This window comes from Apus apus, chromosome 7 (genome assembly GCF_020740795.1).
Source record: "Apus apus isolate bApuApu2 chromosome 7, bApuApu2.pri.cur, whole genome shotgun sequence".
NCBI lineage: Eukaryota > Metazoa > Chordata > Aves > Apodiformes > Apodidae > Apus > Apus apus.
In genome coordinates this window covers 28,005,217-28,024,214 of record NC_067288.1, presented here as the reverse complement: position 1 = coordinate 28,024,214, position 18,998 = coordinate 28,005,217, and the positions used below count along the sequence as shown (strand labels likewise).

Here is an 18,998-nt window from a genome sequence, read left to right as displayed (position 1 = left end):
ATCTGAAAATAGAAATGGAACGTCAACAGAATTATGATTATGGCTCTGTAACTACTGATTTTGCTCACACCTAATCTTAAATGGGATTCGCTTAAAAAATGTGCATCACAGATTTCTTGAGTCTTCTGAATCATCTACTCAAAAATTAATAAAAAATTAAAATTTTTAGAAAAAGGTTACAGAATGTTCTGAAGTTTACCACTGTCCTAGACAAAGACAGAACACCAGTGTAATAAAATACACAAGCTGAATCTCTTGCCTGCAGCTTCATGACAGAGTATGCAGTTAGACTATAATAACACTACATTTTTAACATTCCTTTAGCTAGTGTGGATGAGCATTTATACACACTATAAAAGCTGTGATTAGTAAAGTCTAAAGGAAGAGATAACAGGCAGAAAAGAAAAATGAGCCTAGATTTCTCTAAGAAGCAGTCTCTCTGAGCCAAGATGAATGAATTTGATCTTAGAATGCCGAACACTTAGCCAAACACTAAGAATTCTCATCTCACATTTAATTTTGCAGTAGAACTAAAACAGCACAACAAAAAAAAATCTTCTAAAAATATTTTCTATCATCTATATCTCCAAGAGTCACTCCCACAACCTGGCATTTGGATGTAATTGTAAGTTCACTCACATCGGTGGCAAAACATGCACAGTTAACACCAATTTTTGTGCTGGAGTCCTACCTTCACAGTTGACTGCCAAAGGTTGGAACTGTTTATCCACAACAACAAGGGAACATGTAGCATCAAAACCAACCCCTCGAATCTGGCTGGCATCTATTCCACAGACAACTTTCTGCAAAGATACAAAATACAGATGAATCCAAACGTATCTATATATATATATGCAAGTACCATGTAAACTAGAGTACTGAAAACGAGTAACAAGTTAGAAATGCAAGCTCAAACAAAAAATGTTTGAGATTCAGTATTCTTTAATATCTCTAATTAAAAAAATACCAAATTACCAAAAATTCTTTTGTTTTCACAACTGATTCAAGGGTTCACGAAAAGTACTTTAACAGCTTTTTAATCTTAGTCCCAGCCCTGGATGAAAGAAGGAAGCACAAAAATATCAGAAAATAAAGGTAGCAGAGAACTGGTAATGTTTTTTCTAAAAGCCTGAAGTTGAGGTGCACATGAAACATGGACACAGAATTAAGGCCAAGTGTTTCCACCAGTTACGTCACTCCAATTCCACCTGTGCAAGCAGTGATTTTCTAGAATTGCATTGGTAATATTGTGCCACACCTTTTTGTCTTGCAATAGTGAAGTGTCCAAAAAATAAAGTTGGTCAAAACCCGTAGCAGTAAGAATACCTCTGCAATGCAAACCTTTCCAAAAGCTCTGCTACCAAGAGTTTGGACAGCAAACTTTTGGGAAGACTAAATAAAAAATAATCAACATCACCCCCCCAAAAGGTCTGAACTTCATGGCTTCCAGCAGCACTGGGAAAGAAAACATAACACCCACATGGATTAAGTGCCAAGTGAGGTTGCAAAACACCTAAAATGTAATGCAGTAATAAATTGTCACTTCTCAGCAACAATAAAAATATCATTCTTTTAATTAGTACTATAACGAAAGACTTTCACTACAGTGCCAGTCTCTTACTGGCTCCGTAAAAATGTAGTTTCAGAGACCCTATTTTATTGCTTTCATATAACAAATTGTACTTTAAGAAGCCCAGAGCAAGAACAAAGCAATTCACAAAGAGAAAAGTCAAGTAAGTAGAACAAAAGGCTTGTGCTGCTTTATCATCAAGCTGTTCTTCCCTATCACTTCTGACATTCCTTTCTTTTCCTTCCTTCCCCCTCACCTCATGTCCTTCATATCAGGGCTTTTCTGCAGAGCCAAGCTCATTAATGTTTGAAAAGACTGATCAATAACAAGACAAAGGGTGAACTGTCCATCTGCAAATTACCAAGCATATAATGAATATTTTAAAAGCCAACCTTAGAACATGGAACAGGCTGGGGCTTTATTGAGAAGGATGAAATGGCCTACATGTGCACTGCCAAGCAAGGTCACTAATTTACCACCAGCATGTACAGGCATATCTTTGGATCAGAAATTACAAATTTTCCCTTACTGTAAAGGTCTATTTCAACCTGGTTTTATGCTTGATACAATCCACAAAAGAGTATCACTTATTTTGGTCTAATAATACTGGACAGGCATCTTTATGAGAATCACAGACAACAGACATTATGTTAGGCACCATCTACAAACCAGATTACAACTTCTCCATAATAAATGCTCCTTTGTGACTCCAGTGCAGCACAACACACCTTTAAATATAGGCATTACCAGGTTCTGAGCAACCTCAACTCCTCAAAGAACTGTCCTATGGCTAGAACCTATACCAGCAAACAAAATCCCTAGATGTGAATCCTGAAGACAGCAGTAAGCCCTTCCCCTAAGCTAACAGCACAAAGGAAGGCCTTGCATTCTACTTTCAGTTGTAGCACAAGCTCTTCTCACCCTGGCCTTCAGCTCCTCTCCTGCATAACAGACATTGTGAGGCTACATCAGCCATATCCTCCAGATGCCTTCAATGCACAAGGATGGTTACAAGTCATACAGTAACACAGCTTGCACACAACTCCATGTTACAGGCCAGGGACTGAGAAGTCTTACACTCTGAAAACTTGAAGTCACTTGCGACTTCCTCATTTTCTTTTTCATTGCATACCTTTGTGACTGAGCAACAAGCAGCCCAAATATCAGCAGAGGATTGCTCGTAGTGGTCTGTTTGGGGCTCCCAGATCTGAATTGGCTGATCTGTATGTGCCACTACTGTCCCAAATTCATCTACCAAAGCCGCACGAACACTTGCTGACCCAACATCAATTCCAACATAGTATTTTACTGGATGCTGCTTCTTACTGTGCATTTTGAATAAAACCTGTGGGAAAATTAAAAAAAAAGAAAAAGGGGGGGTTAAAAAAAGGTTAAAAATTGATTAAATGACTGATGATTAAAAGCTGTACTGAACAGAACAGGAGGGATGCTCTGTAGACACTATGCTTAAAAAGTCTTTTTTGCAGCAAGCCTTCACTTGGCATTTTTTAATTAATTTGAATTTTCAAGCCTTGCACTAGTTGTACTTTTTTCTCCAAATGTCTGTATATAAGCTGCAGGGCACAGAAGCTCCTGAAAAGAACATTAGAAGTTTATAAGTAAGAATATGCACACTGTGATATAGTTAGTGCACTCATACAATCAAAGAACTGATCTGTGATCATGCCTACGTGAAGGGAAAAAGAGAGAAGGAGACAGGAAGTGAAGGAAAGGGCACAGATCCAAATTCAGCAGCAATGAGGAGCTGGTGCTTTACACAGAAGGGAAATTTCTCCTGAGTCTTCCTGAATTCTGGCAAATGGGAAAGCTACTGATACCTGGTAAATTAGATTCACCTCTGGACAAGACTGCAAGAGCCACCACAGACATGTCATTGCCTCAATGCTAACAAAAGCAGTGAAAGGGGTGGTGGGCCTGGCTCCACTGAACCCTGACCTGAAGGAGCAAAGAGCTGCTGCCTCCCATAGAGGAGCAGCATATTCCTGCTGAATGAGACCTGTGCCAGGATGGAATTTCTGCAGCTTCCCCTCCCAAAGAAAGTGGTGTGATGCTGATTATTATAAGTAAGTGACAATCTGGTACATATTACCCAATTTTGAGACCTCCAAGGAAAAAAAAAAAAAAAAGAAAAAAAAAAACCCACCTGAAAAACTAAAACTGGTTAGGTTTTTAAAAGCTATCCAGCATAAATCCACACAATTTTAAAGATTCAGAAAATAATTTGCTGAAAATTTCTTATGAGAGCATCCCAGGAAATCTCTGCCTAATCTCTGATGATCTACAAGAAAAAACTGAGGTTAATTGATTTAATTATTCACAATGAGTTGCTTATTTCACTATATTATGTTTAACTGTTTGACATTTAATACAGTGACAAATGCAATGTACCTAACTTCTCACAGTTTGCCCTTAATTCATAGTTAAACATTCTAATCAAGCAAGAAGACTATTAAGTAAGAGCTGATACAAAGTATTTGAAATGTCAGATGAGTACCAAGTTTACTGCCTGTATGAATCTATTTAACCTCTGAAACACACAAAACTCAGTTGACACACAACTTCTGATTTCCAGAAAATGAAAGGATCAATTATAATTTGATGAATACACAGTATTTACAGAGCACCAAAATGTCTCTGCTTAAAAACAGCTAATCTCTCCTGAAGAGGTGGCCTGGATTATTTCCGTATATGGAAAATGGGCTGGTTAGAGGGAAGGGCATTGGACAAAGGGGGAAGTATTTGGGAAGTACTGCTTGGCAGAACAATATGATTATTCACATTTCCAATTAATCCTTTTCGTTTGTAACTACAGTTGAGTGCCAAAGCACATCAAATGCCTGATAGAAAAAGCAGGGGAACAGCAAACGGCGAAAGTCCTCTTTCTACCTTCAGACATTAATAGCTGATCATACAGCCACAGAAATTGTACTCAAGTTTGGAAGCAATGTTTGTTACTTGTTTTGTTTCTACAAGACAGAAAAGCAAGCTTTCCTCCCCCTGCCTCAAACATCTGAAGTGTAGGTCAGTATCTAACATTGGGTGTCAGTTTGAATGTAGTGTTGGCACAATGTAAGTTGCTGTCCCCATCTATGGTTGGCTTGTAACCACTGCTGTTCGTAGCTATTACAAGTCTATTATCACTGAGGGTTAAAGGCAGCAGGTGAAATAAAGAAAAAAAAGGGGGGGAAAAGTCAGTCTCCTATCTCAGAGAACTCTTAAGCATCATCCTGAATAATAATTAAGCAGCGCAATAGCTGAATTAGGACATTTCATTTGCACTTAGCATAACACCTCAGCTAAAGAAAACTACCCAGCTTCCCCTCATCCTGCCCCTTAAACGGTTCATGGAAATGTGCTTAGTCTGTGGAGATCTGTTACCACAACCTGCCCCATTTTGTAATGCCTGAATCTGTCACTTCATGCTTCGAGTACCACTGTGCTGGGGATGAGGGACCATTTTCTTAATTTGGCCAGCATTAGCATGAGGGGGTTCTGCCCACCTCTCAAGCACCTGAGCAGCGTGGGACAAACCACAGCAGTTACCACACTGCACTCTGCATGTGCCATGGCAGGTGCACTGGAGGAAGCTGAGCACATCACTGGCTTCTAACAATGAAAAACTCAAAGCCCTAGAACATATTGCAGTACCGATGGAAATACTGGCTATTGCCTTCCAGCGTATACTTATTCTGCCCTGTAGATTAGGTGCAATACACACTAATCTTGTTAAGCAAGGTCACCTGTTCAAGCCATGAGCCAGGAGTCTAACACCTAGGAATACTGGCAAGAAACGCCCTTCACTTTCTTTTCTTGGTCCTGGCTCTAGAACCTGGTCTGACTAACAAAAGTCACAGACAGGGCAACTATCCTGATATCAGTGATTAATACTGCATCTCTCAGCTGGGGATACTTAGAGCACTCTGCATCTTCCTCTTAGCCTTTGGCTGTAAAAGCAGTTTTAAGACATGCTTTTCAACAGATGATGTTCACTTTTTAATTCTGCACTCCAGCTCCTCAAAGTTTAAAAGGCTGGCTGCAGATGCTGCTAGCTACTTGCAAGAAATTTTACTATAAAGAAATTGTGTAAGACTGTTTCTGGTACTATCTCAGAAATTTCCCTGTTTTTCCCTATTTCGGCACTGCCTTTAGTTGCTGACTCATAGAAAGAAGAGAATAAACCACAAGCTGCAAAGCAGATTTATTTCTTTTTAATAAACAAAGGCAAATCTTTCTTACTTGCTTTTCTCAAAATACAAAAAGCAAGAGGTGCATTTTACATTCTGCCTCCTTCTCACACAAACACACAATGTTACTCTAAATTTTTATTTCTCTTCCCTGTATGGCAATCTTGATTTTAGCTCATTAACATGTTTTTGCTACTTGGAGAACAAGCTTAACAGATGTTAGAAAATTAAGCTCAGCACTTAAAATTACAGCTTTGCATTGGATTCTTCCCACAAACATATGAAACCTGGAACCCAATCTGCCCATGTAATGTTTACTTTCCTTTTTTTCCTTACTAAGCAACCAGGACGTGCATGTGTGAGTGACTGGGCAGGAAACAGAGTTTGTTTATATGCTCCAGCATTACATTTCAGTCTAAGCAGATCCACTATTTTAATTCCGTATATCCATGGAAAACTAGCGTGAAAGAGTTTAGTGATAGAGTCCAAAACCAAGAATGATAAACCTACTTAAACTAGTCTTTCTGTCAGTAAATCTCACCTAGATTTACAACGCAATACTTCAATATCTTGGGGAAAATAAATAAATAAAAAGGCTAAAAGTAAATATTAAGCTTTTTTTCAAGCACAGCAGGCATGAAGTTACTGAGGCTGTTCAAAGTATAGCATCTCTGCAATGGGATCTGATCTGCTTGCAAAAACCTCATTTAATGCCACAGATTCTTCTGGAATACCAATCACTTGGTAAAGCACCGTCATCTCTAGGTCGTAAGTGTCACCAAATTAGGAACTCCACCTAAAGGCATCTCTTGAGAATGTGAACTTAACAGTGAAGGTGGTGGAAAATATTTAGCCAAATATTTAGCCAAATAAGAATTTAAAGATGAAAGCTGTCATTCAGCTTTGTTTACAGACAATTCCTTTGGTACAAAAGGAAGCTCCAAATAAGAAATTAAGAAATTCTTTAATGGAATTCAGAGGTCGAGGGTCCCACCACAAGCTTCTTGCTTTCGAATCTAGTCACCAATGTTCATTGCCCTGTGCAAAGAAAACTTCGTTGTGCAAATAAAACTTTGGTTTGGATTTTCTATCTGCTGGACTCTCAGCATACAGCTTCTGCAGTCAATACAATCACGAGGAAAACAGCAAACCAGAAAAATCATTTAAGTAAGTCCCAAAAGGTCCAGTCAGACAGGTCAATTCCTCGTGCACAATATTCCCAATAAGACATCAAAATATTTGATGCATGGATGATGCATCTTCATGGACTTCCCAACTGGCAGAGAGCAATGGTGATAATACCACTATAATACCTCCTACACCCATTAAGTATCTAGCTCAGGAAGCCTGGCTTCTTGCAGCCAGGAAAAAAGGCCTCCAAAACCTCACTAGAGCTTTGCCTGTCCATTGCAGAATTAGGGCCTTGTAATTACAACTTATTATTTGCTTTTGCAAACAGAAAGAAAGGGGGAGAGAAAAATAAACATTTTTCAAAGACATTTACAGCTTGACTGCGCTAGTCCATGGCTATAACTGCTAAGACAGGACAAGAAGCCAAAATTCCCTTCAAGCACTAAAACAGCAATGGCCTCTTTCTTTGCAAATCTCAGCAGGGACAGAATGGCTTTTTAAACAAGCATTTATGATCAAAAGGCTACAGCATATGATAAATATTTATATGGCCTATTAAATAATAGTCTGTATAAATATTATTCAAAATGTGCGTGCTGGAAACCACAGACTTCCCAGTTTATCCTTAAATAAATGTGCTAGTTTTCCCACATAGGCAATGAAAAAAAAAGGAGAGGTGAAACTGCCATTTGCAAAAATATTTCTTTAAAAAAGAAAATCCTTAACATTGCTTACTTTAATTTAAAAGGAATGATTAAGTAACCAGATGACCATTTCATTACAACTAACTAATAACTCAGCTTGCCCTACTTGACTTCATGGTTATCAAATTGCCAGAACATACCTTTCTGCTAAGGCTACAGTACAGGAAGGCTGCACACTCACACGTACACAGGCCAGAGCTCAGCTGAAGTATTTATCAGCAGCAGGTAGAGATTCTGTGGTATCGTGTGCTTGAGTAAAAGGAATGAGGAAGGACTGGAACATCTGTTTTAAACTTTGATCTTTGGAACACTGCAGACTGCTCAGATGAGAGCTGGTGGATAAACAGTATGTTTTTAGTAGAGCAGCTGTGCTTTTCTACGGATTACTAGGGAAAAGAGTAACAGGCTCAAATTAGGCTTCATAATCTTAGTGGGAAAAGACCTAAATACATTAAATAAAATCCACTTTTCAAGTGCAGAAAGGAAACAAAAATGAAAGAAGCATTTTTTATATTATATTAGAAATTCTGCACTTTGTAGGTTTACAGTAAACTAACAAACCTGGTGATAGCAGAGTGGCAAATCTCTTCTGGAAGACAGTGAACTCCCTTTCCTCTTCCAGGATCTTTAATTCCTGTTTGGATGTGAGAAGACAAAGAAGGCACATGTCTGTGTGGGAGAGTGGGAGCAGATGGAGAATTATAATGCTGCATTGAAGGGCAGTACTAATATACAATAATAGCCTGAAATGCCCAAGGGGCTATGTTATAACTATTAACAAGCATTTATTTTTCAGCTTCCCAACAGCAAACAAAATAAAAACAAGGAACAAAAGCCCACTTCATCTCCCCTTTTCCCTTCCCAAAACAGAAACACGTACATGCAGGAGATCTCTGTCTTAGGAATGTGAGGGCTATGTTAACAATAACAAAACTGGAATAAATAAAAACCAAGCTACAGAAAGTATGCTTCTTCACTAAAAACCAAATACTTCTAGATTATTTCATCCATTCTCTAGTAAAGAAGCTTTCTGACATCTCAGAACAAGGAAAAGCAGCTGCAACTACTGGAAGAGACCTCATTTTAGAAGTAGAATCAGTCCCCAGCTCTCAGTTGTTCCACCAAAACCTCCCTAATTGCCCGCCCCATCATTGTAATGTAGTTGCAATAAATCCCACCACAGGTCTGAAAATTTTCTACTCCTTTCTAGTATCTCCTTTTTTCTCTATAAATAATTCACTATGCACTAATCTTCTGTAATGTCTCTCCTTATCTTTTTTTTTCTCTTTTCTCAGTGTCCAAGACAAAGCCATTACTTCATCACTGCCCTTTGCTCTTTAATTCTATCTTTTGTATTTTAAATACTTTCAGGCCAAACTACTTCTACCTGCTCCAATATAAAGCAAGACATAACCCAGTTTATCCTGGTGCAACTCATTAGTGGATAAATGAAAATGACTAAGCAAATTATTCTAAGAAATTAGATCCAAAATTTATTTACAGCTTCTACTGCCTAAATAGATATCTCAGTCATTAACAGCAGAAAGATGTCAGCATGACCACGGTCAACAAATATCAAGTTCTGAAATGTACAACAAAGTTGTCTTTCTTTATAATCTTCTGCAAAAGAGATTTGTACTAAAACAGAAAAATGATGTTTGCCTTCCAGTTTCTCTCTTGAACTCACACTGGCAGATACAGCCCATAAGAGCAACAGCATCCTGGCCCCTGACCAAAGGGGAAGAGGAGGGCTGTACTGGGTCAGATGAAAGGTCCAATTAGTGCAGTATCCTGCCACAGGCAGCAGAAGCTGTAAGAAAAGCATATGCCTGTCCGTTTCACCCAGCAATACTTCCCCAGGACACCTTCGTCCTGCTATCTATAGTAGAGGCACTTCCTGAGCCAGAAATTTTATCTTTAGGATTAGCAGACCTTGAAAGCTTTTTCCTCTGTGAATTTGTTTGTGGCCTTCTTGAATCCAGGGAAGCTTCTGCAACTGCAAACTGGTCATGAGTTAAAAAGTTCTGTATAAACAATGCAAGAAAAAGTCTTTTCATTTGTTCTGAGCATGCCACCTGATAGTTCTGTTTAACGTGCCTGAGTTCCTGAGCTAGAGGAGACATTAAGAATCGCTTTGTATTTACCTTTTCCATGCCTTCTCCTTCACTGGAGACATTCAAAACCCACCTGGATGCGTTCCTATGTGATGTACTCTAGGTGACCCTGCTCTGGCAGGGGGGGTTGGACTAGATGATCTTTCGAGGTCCCTTCCAACCCCTAGGATTCTATGATTCTATGATTCTATGATTCTATGCAGTCATGATCACATTGCATTCTGAACTGCCCCCAGAAGGGTCACTGCAGCTATCTACAGACCATGGGGGATGTACTGAACTCACACTCTTTATGATCAGGTAAGTCTAGAGGCATTTTTCTGCGAGCCGACTGTTCATGGAAGTGTCAATAATAAGGACCACAACACAGTGCAGTAAGAAGTACTATTAAGCAGCAAAGTAACAATCCCAAAACTGCGTTGGGCAAGTAGAGCTACTGCTCAGAGGTGCTCACAGTAGAAAAACAACATGTTGGAGTCCACTGTTAGGCACAGAGAGGTCCTGATATGGAAGGCCAGGGATTTCAAACATCCACTGGCCCTCAGAGTGCATCTACACAGAGGAATCTGGGACCTCCTCCCACCTATATGCTTGGAGAAGATTTGAGACTACTGCTTACCCTGGTTTTCTGTGGAAGGAAGATCAAGGTAGCCACACAGCTGCTGTATCATAGAATCATAGAATCCTAGGGGTTGGAAGGGACCTCGAAAGATCATCTAGTCCAACCCCCCTGCCAGAGCAGGGTCACCTAGAGTACATCACACAAGAACGCATCCAGGTGGGTTTTGAATGTCTCCAGTGAAGAAGACTCCACAACCTCTCTGGGTAGCCTGTTCCAGTGCTCTGTCACTCTCACAGTAAAAATTTTTTTTCTGATATTCACCTTAAACCTCCTATGTTCCAATTTGTATCCATTACTCCTTGTCCTATCACTGGTCATCACTGAAAAAAGCTTAACTCCATCTTCTTGACACTCACCCTTTACATATTTGTAAACATTGATGAGGTCACCCCTCAGTCTCCTTTCCTCCAAACTAAAGAGACCCAGCTCTCTCAGCCTTTCCTCATAAGGGAGATGTTCCACTCCCTTAATCATCATTGTGGCTCTGTGCTGGACTCTTTCCAGCAGTTCCCTGTCCTTCTTGAACTGAGGGGCAGTATGCCCCACTAAGCACTGCACTGCCACAAGCACGAGACCAATGCTGCAGCACGCCTCGCAGAGCAGCCAGAGACAGTCTGAGAGACCGAAGACAGACCAGCAGTATAAGATTATCAAGATGACAGTGGTAAACTGGGCTGCCCCATTTGCTCCACAGCCTGCAGCTATGCCACACAAAAGAAACAAGTTCAGCTCCCTCTGCTCCATTGCTCATCTAACACCAGGAATGGCAGGAAACAGCTGCAGAGAGGAGCTCTCAGGAAAAAGGCTGAGCAAAGAGCCACAAGAAAACACAAGATGCAATGAGGAGACACACACTTCTGGGGAAACCAAACACCTCCAAATCCCTTGGGGACTCTTGGACTGGGCCATCACTTCAAAAGCAAGGTCTGATCCTGTATCCATTAAAGTCAGTGGGAAAACTCCCAGCTCTATTAGTAGCTCAGGATTAAACTCTTTGACACTTGCGACCATCACAGGTGCACTCACACGTCTGCAGGATTTTGAACGCTTGCCATAACCTACCATTTGTCAAACAGAGGAAATGTTTGTCATTTTATGCCAAGACACAATTCTCACGCAGGAAAACCTAAGGAATTAAAAGGGTATATAGCAGCACCCTTCCTTCTCCACCCCTTAGAACATGCAATTGATACAATTCACGCACACAAACCTATTTAGATCCATTCCCTCCTCTGACACTGCAGCTGCATGAATCCCTAAAGGCTGTGCTAATGATCTGGCAGACAGACATGTCCCAAATGACACTGCAGAATGCTTGAAGCTCTGAAAGAAGACACTCTCTTGTTTACATTGACTGTGAGGGGAAAAAATGCCACCTGATTATTACATAAATTCTAGCTGTAACAGCTTCATGACTAGTTGAAAGGAGGTAGCATGCTACAAAATGACTGATGGATCCAACTTGTTGGATCCATGAGCTTACTAAGCTAAGGAAGATCCTTCTTATTTCTGTATCTCTATGACTTTAACCTCCCCCACGCTGGACAGACAGGACACTCTATTCATTGCCTGTAAAACACAGGCAGACTCCTGTAATTTGACCCTCATATGTTTTTAGTCTCTTCTATGCTATGAAGAAATGAATAAAATAAATAACAAAACACAACAACAACAGCATTCATTAAACACATCCCTCGCACAATAACACTAATTTATAAAATATGTTTAAATTATAAAAAGTAACTTGGAGTACAATGCAATCCAAAAGGCACAATTACAGCCCATATAACCATACACAGCCTAGCTTTTAACAGCACTCCTGGAGCAAACCAGCCTCAGCACCATGAGCTTCAGGGCAGGGTACAGATGCTGACCTGGGATCCTGGATAAATAAAGCCATTATGTGACTGTAAATACCAATTAGCCAACTTTAGTGTAGCACTGATACTCTAACTTCAATCACATCTGTAGATTGCAGTGGTACATCAAGGTTGAATTTGGCCCTAGCTGTGCGATTACATATCAGTAGATCACTATAAAAATAATTTGTTCTGAGTTCACAGTTTTATGAAATGACAAAACATCAAAATTAGCACTTTGGCTGAAATCCACTGCATTTCCCATCAAGGCTTACACATTTAAGCAACATCTGAACCAACTGTCTATAATTACTCCTGGCAGATACTGGAACACTCAGGCCAGTAGTAGATGAAACAGTGAAATCAATTTTTAAAGACATGCTGTAAACCACTTATTTCAAGATGCTCAGCCCAGAAACAAACATGTCTATAAACCAAATCCACAGTTTACTATACAGTATTTGTTCACTCTTGCATAGTAAGAGTGTGAGACGCATGACAGCACTAAATAATCTGTCATTTTAAAATTAAACATTTATTTGGGCTGCAATTCCAGAAACATTAGCCCTGAAGTTCCTGTCACAACTACTTAAGAGGAAGTGAGGCTGCACATTAGCTTAGGTTAAAAGAAACACAAATTCTGCACAAAAATCAGATATCCAGACAGACCATACATGCCTACCATGTCTACACCCCCTTTTTTACAGAGAAAGAAGAATAACATCTGTTCATCTGAACCCAGCGAGTCCTATTCCTTCTCCCCACATACACAGCTGTGGGGGTGTTGTTTGTTTGTTTTGTTTTTATCAATGCAAAATCTGCCTTCTTAATGATCCATTCAGTCTCATAATTTCAAACTCCCACAAAGCCAAGCCTGAAAGGGTATCAGGCCAACACCTCTCTGTAAGTTCCCTCCAGTGACTTTCTCAAAATGTCTCAGAAGCCAAGAGCTTGTAAGCTTGCTTGCATCAGACAACTGAAGGTCACAAATTTTCAAACTTTATTTTATGAACAGTCTGAGTACTTTCCCTTTCACACATGGAAATGCAGAGAGGAACTGAAGGCAGCTCAAGAAACCAACCACCAGAAGGTATTAACGTGAGCCAAAAGCCCAGACAACACTGGTAAGAGATTCTCCTTTAAAAATGAAGCTCAGAAACACATTTCTACCAAGGTAATGCCACTACCATCAGTTTTGCATATCAGGCTCTTTGATATTCCAGTGGCAGGTACCAGGAAAAAATTTCAATCCGAGTCATTAGAAAAATGCCCAAGACACAAAACAGGAACACACAAGAGAGCTATTCTGAGCCTGTCCTGTAAATCTACTAGTTCTCAGGAAAAAGATCAACCCCTACGAGAATCAAAAGAATGCTTAAAGGAAGAACGGCCTATGGAAAAAGAGAATCATAGAACACCAGGTTGGAAGGGGCTTCAAGGATCATCTGGTCCAGCCTTTCTAGGTAATACTACAGTGGATATGAGAAGGCTCAGCACCCCGTCAAGCTGAGACTTGAAACTGTCCAATGTGGGGGAAAGGCCGGCTTGCTGAGGAATTACAAAGAACAAAATCGGTAATACCCGTTATTTGAGAAGAGAATAATTATTTCAAAAGAACCAAGTTTCAAATGGTAACTTAGCTGTAGGACTGTTAGAAACACAGAAAAGAGTAACAAAATTGGCTAAGAATACACATAAATACTAGTTTATTTAGTCTCTCCTGACACTGCAAATTTTTTTCCGCCCTGATTCTTACACCTGGGAACAGCAGTACCTATGAGAACCCAATTCCCCTGTTTTCCTCTTTCATCCTATCCCAGGCACCTTTCTCAGGAAAAAAAGAAGCAGCTGCTTTTTCTTTCTTTCCTTACCATATGCTAGAACATATTGCTGAAGGAAAAGGGGCCACTAACATTTAAGGACACTTTCAAATTTCAATGTTTATTTAAGTACATTTAGAATAAAGTTAATTTCAATAAATTAAGTGAATGGTCTTCCAGAATAAGAGAACGCATGAGGATGAAAAATGGGGAGACCATCATCATAGTAATCTGTCCATTACTTTCTAAGAACCTCAAAGATGAGAGAAAGCCCCCTTCTCCTTTCCTGACAATTATTTCTTTAGTGTTTTCCAGAGAAGAAGCACTGATGCTACATTTATTAAACTAGCTAGCGAGTCCCAGGCACTTCAATAGGGAAAGGATCTGCAAGGTCACCAGGTCCTAACTGGTGCAGAGCACGTCACTAGTGAGGAACACAACCATTACAGGGAGGTCTGGAGCCAAGCAGAAGTTAACTCCACCAGGTTATTGGGGTGGGCCCCATGCCAGCCCACAAGCTTTTATGAGAACACAGGAGCAACTGCCATGCAAAGGAGACAGTGCTGCAAAGGTGTGAGAAAGTGGAGCTGCAAGAGGACAGCGAGAGAAGGAAGGAGGCAGCAGTGAAAGCAAACAGCGAGAGGACCCCGTGCCAGAGATACAACACTGGAAACTACCAACTTGAGTAAGGGCAAGAAATACATCTAAGGAAATCTCCCAGGGACCTGGTGGATTAAACAAGTATGTAAGTGATGTACATGTCCCATCTGTCTACGTCAGGTCACCCGAACGCTGCCATTTAAAGCTCAGGGAAAGGTGGCAGGGAAAATGGTGACTCCTACGCCGGCGTCTGCAGGAGGAGGCACTGGGAAGAAGCAACGTGCCTACCCCAGCCCTGCGAAACCTCAACTGCTTCCCCGGGCACCGCGCAGCCCCGGGCTGCCTGCAGCCTGTCAGCCAAAGGGACCGTGAAAAAGGGCAGACCCGTTCTCATTAAACGTAGGCGTTATATATAAGCTGTGCTGTTGAGAAACATCAGTAAAAGCAAACTTCGGGAAGCCAGGAAGGGAGATGAGAATGTAAATCCTATAACGCCCCACCAGCTACATAAAAACCAGCCTCTCAAACCAAGTCAGAGCAATTAAACCACACAGCCAACGCCTGCCCTGGCCAAGCTTCGTGCGGCCTGGGGGTGCAGCGAGGGGGGTTCCCCAGGGAAAAAACCAGAGGGGTGGGGGTGTGACACAGGGCCACCACAGATGTGGTTTTGTTGTGTTTTTAAATTAAAAAAACAACCCCGCAAACGCGACCGGGCTTCTCAGCCAGCAGCACCTCACGAACAGGGCAGGAGTTTCTCGGAATGTCACCGCGTTCCGCCTGCAGCGCAGAGTTCCGGGCGGGGCGGGGCCGGGCCGGGCTGGGCCGGACGCGCGGGCCTAGCAGGGCCGAGGGGCACGAGCCGCCGCCGTTAACGGCCGTTAACGGTCGCACCGGCCAGCGGCGGCCCCCGCCCGGCCGGCCGGGCTGAGCGGCGGCCACTTCCTTGTCCCCACTGAACCCCCGGCGTGGCTGCGCAGGGAGCGGGGCGGCAGACACCGCGCTGCTCCTCACCGGGCCATTTCCTGCCCGCCGGCCGCTGCCGGGAAGCCCGCCGGGCAGCCCGCCGCGCTGCCCCCGCCGCGCCTGCGCCGGCAGCCCCGCCGGGGCGGGGAGGGGAGGCGGGAGCGGCGCGGGCTCCCCCGCTCGCCCTTGAAGGCCGCGCCGGCCGGTGCCGGCATCTGGTTTGCATTTGGGGGCCCGTGTGCGGAGCTTGCCCCGGGCGCTGGGCGAGGGACCTGCGGCGGGTTCGGCAGCGCTGCCCGGCTGCGCTGCCCTGGGAAGCCGAGCGTGCGCTGCGCCCTGTCAGGAATTCAGCTGAGGCGAGTGGGGTTTGCCTCGGAAAGGGAATCGTGTTTCTCCTTTATTTAAAAGCGAATAAAACTGGAACAAGGAGGGGAGTTGGCTCTTTTTGTTCAAGGGGTTGTTGCTACATCGTCCTGCAGAAACAGTTCTGCAGAAATAGTGGCGGTTGCAGAAGCATTTAGCATTTAAGCGGTGCAAGAAGCTACGGGAAGAGCGAGGGAAGAATTAATTGCAATTCAAGAAGCAGGAGATATGTCTGGACTAAGGACCATCTGAAACGTCCCCCACCTTGACCCATAAACATGTCATTGCTCCTTAAATAAATAAAACTTGCGAGCCATGACTTAGATTGTCTGCATGGGGTTACTCCGTTTGAGAGCTTCACCTGAAAAGCTGGAAAATTCCTCATGTAAGGAATAAGCCCTGAGGTTATTTAAGGCTTGCTTAAGATGGGGGGGAGGACAGGGCAGTAGGATCCCCTCAAACGCATCCCTTGAAAGCAGAAGCTGTGCCAGCAGTGGCTGCGTCCTCCAGCCACAGGCAGGACCAGACCCCACCGCTGTCCTGCCCCTCCACACCCCACGCAGGAAAGAGCAGATGGAAACCATCACACTCCCACCATCTCCAAAGGCTGCTCAAGAGGCCCCAGGGATTTTTCCCGTTATCCCCCAAATAATCTACAGCAGGAAATCTTGTAGCAAAAAGCTCTCTTGCAACATCTCCAGAGTTTTCCCACTTTGGCCCAGGCAGAAATACTGCAGGAACAACCTTGCTCAGGGAAAGATGAGTGTTGTCTCGTGGTTTAGAGCACAGGGTTCGTGGTCAGGAGCTGTGGGTTCTCATTCCAGCTTTGCCACTGAATCATTTTGAGAGCTTCGCTAGTCACTTTGTATTAGAACCAGTTAGTAATTTTCCGTTGGAATGATTTTCTGATGGAACACACCACTTCTACACAACTGCAATCTTCTGGGTGGAAACTGACTTTCCACTGGGAATACCTTGCGTCTAGGTGGGGTGGGGAAGGACATGAGACTCAAACTGAAGTATTTGGAGTTTTCTTGCATTAGTCCAAATATTTTGCTTTGATAAATTAAATAAAAAATGCAAAATACCACCCTCCTGACTGTAGATCCGAGTCAGCTCATTCCACACAGTGGGGGTGGGTGCTCCCCGGGAGGTCTGCACCTCCTGTGGAGGGATGCAAATGTCTCTCTTCTGAGACGTGTCCATCCCAATCTGAGTCAGACCGGTCCAGGCACGCGGGCACCAGGCCCATGGGAACAAATCCTAGCACAAGGCTACTACCCCTGTCCAAGGAAGTGCACCACGGTGAGAAAGTGGGGAGTTCAGTGACACAAACAAGCTGTTTCACCTTAGTTCAGTGACCCAAAGTACAATGAATATACCAAAAGGTTTTGTTCAACTGAAAAGCAGTAAAATGACGCCTAGAGAAACGGACCTGAATGTACTGAGCTCCTGTTTGTAGTTCTTGCTCTTCACCCTCCCAGCTACCTCCCTTCTTCACTGTTTTGTTCCACAAGCCTGTTCCTTAGTTAATTAAAAACCAATTTCATTATCTCTGTCCTCTGTACATTCATAGGTTGCTGACACTTCCCTGTAATATAACTAATACTTGTTCTCCACCCACGGGAGGAGTATTTGTAGACACTGTTTAAATCTCTTCGCTTTAGTTTTGCTGAGTTAAACATTGACCATTTACATTTTCTTTCATAATCACAAGTTTTTGATTATCTAATAAGCTTTCACTGCACTTATTTCAGCCAGAATTCATCCTTTCTGAACATGAGAAGCCCAACATAATGTGTAATGTTCAAAAGAACGTCTTGCTAGTGACTTCTACAGTGGCAATAGTAAGTCCCTGTGCAACAACTTTGCCTTTTTTACACCTGTATCACATTAGCACCTCGATTTATCCAGGTCTTTTTTCTCCAATAAATACAAAAAAAATATAGTTATCTGTCTGTAAGTACAGACAATGTATCAACATTTCCTTAATACATTTTTCCATTTCATTAATCTTCTCTAGTGCTCACATGGTTTCTTTCCAAGAGGGTGACAAATGAAGATATTATCAAGAACAATTACAAGATCTTCAGCCTCTGAAATCAAAACCCTGAAAATACTTTTTTTAATGAAAGAATCAAAGCTTACATTATTGCATATTCCCAAGACCACATGAGGCTCAATTCATTACTTCTCTGAAATACTCTGAAAGCTGAGGGTTAAGAGGTGTTATATTAGTGCAGAATAATGATGATTAATCTGTGCAACGTACCAAGTGCAGGAAGAGTAGATAGGTGTGCAGAAAATCCTCTCTAATTCTAAAATCTTTCTGTAAACTTGAAAGTATCTTGCAGACATATGTCCCTTGAATAGAACACAAGACCACTTTTTTATTCTGTTTAGAGCGTGGTTGTTGTGGATTTGCTTCAGATATTACTGCTTCATGTAATGTCCCTCTTTTTTCAAGATTCTGGACAGATTCACTTAAAATGCACCATTTTGCCTTTTCAATACAGAGTAGCTAATGAAAATTCCATTTTAAAGGTGCTTTCTGTGAGGCAGGAACGTTCTTTCTTTCATCATTACCAAGAGCCCGTATTTCAAGCTGTGGGGATCCAGCTGCAGGTAGCATAAATCAGCATTGCTCTGAGCTGGCCTGCAGTCCTCCCAGCCAGCACTGCAGAACAATTTAGTGGTTTTAGATGACAGTTGGCATCTTTGAAATATTCTCTTTTGCAGAACTAGACTAGATGTGACACTTGCTGAAGAAGAAATCTTGCATAAATCTGTCTAAAAAGACTCACTTAATCATATTACTTCACTAGCAGTGGTAACCTTTGGAGGCCAAAGTCCAGACAGGTTGAGAAATGGAACATGAGTACATAAAGGTGACAATTCCATTAACTGCAATCAAAGAAAGAGGTGAATGGTGAGATAAAGACAAATGACTTATTCTATAAAGAAAAGAAAATATGTGTGTGAAGGGGAAAGAGACAGAATGAACATTTTCCAGCTTTGTCAAGGAAATAAAAAGATGCAGTCCTGCT

At 42.0% G+C, this 18,998-nt stretch overlaps 1 protein-coding gene across 11 annotated transcripts in view; it reads right to left on the bottom strand.

Annotated features, from left to right (window-relative positions):
• Positions 1–18,998, bottom strand: part of FGGY (FGGY carbohydrate kinase domain containing) — a 280,748-nt gene that overhangs the window by 118,552 nt on the left and 143,198 nt on the right. Inside the window, exons 1-4 of one of the 11 annotated variants that reach the window (XM_051625116.1) lie at positions 15,358–15,449; positions 8,172–8,279; positions 2,703–2,915; positions 692–803 (exon numbers count right to left, since the gene is read on the bottom strand). In XM_051625116.1, the coding sequence (XP_051481076.1) occupies positions 692–803; positions 2,703–2,903 (313 nt within the window). In that variant the 5' untranslated portion in view covers positions 2,904–2,915; positions 8,172–8,279; positions 15,358–15,449. Of the gene's footprint in view, positions 1–691; positions 804–2,702; positions 2,916–3,734; positions 3,870–7,750; positions 7,885–8,171; positions 8,280–15,357; positions 15,687–18,998 lie in introns of those variants that run through there. The other 10 variants (XM_051625117.1, XM_051625115.1, XM_051625118.1 and 7 more) reach the window with 10 other exon arrangements.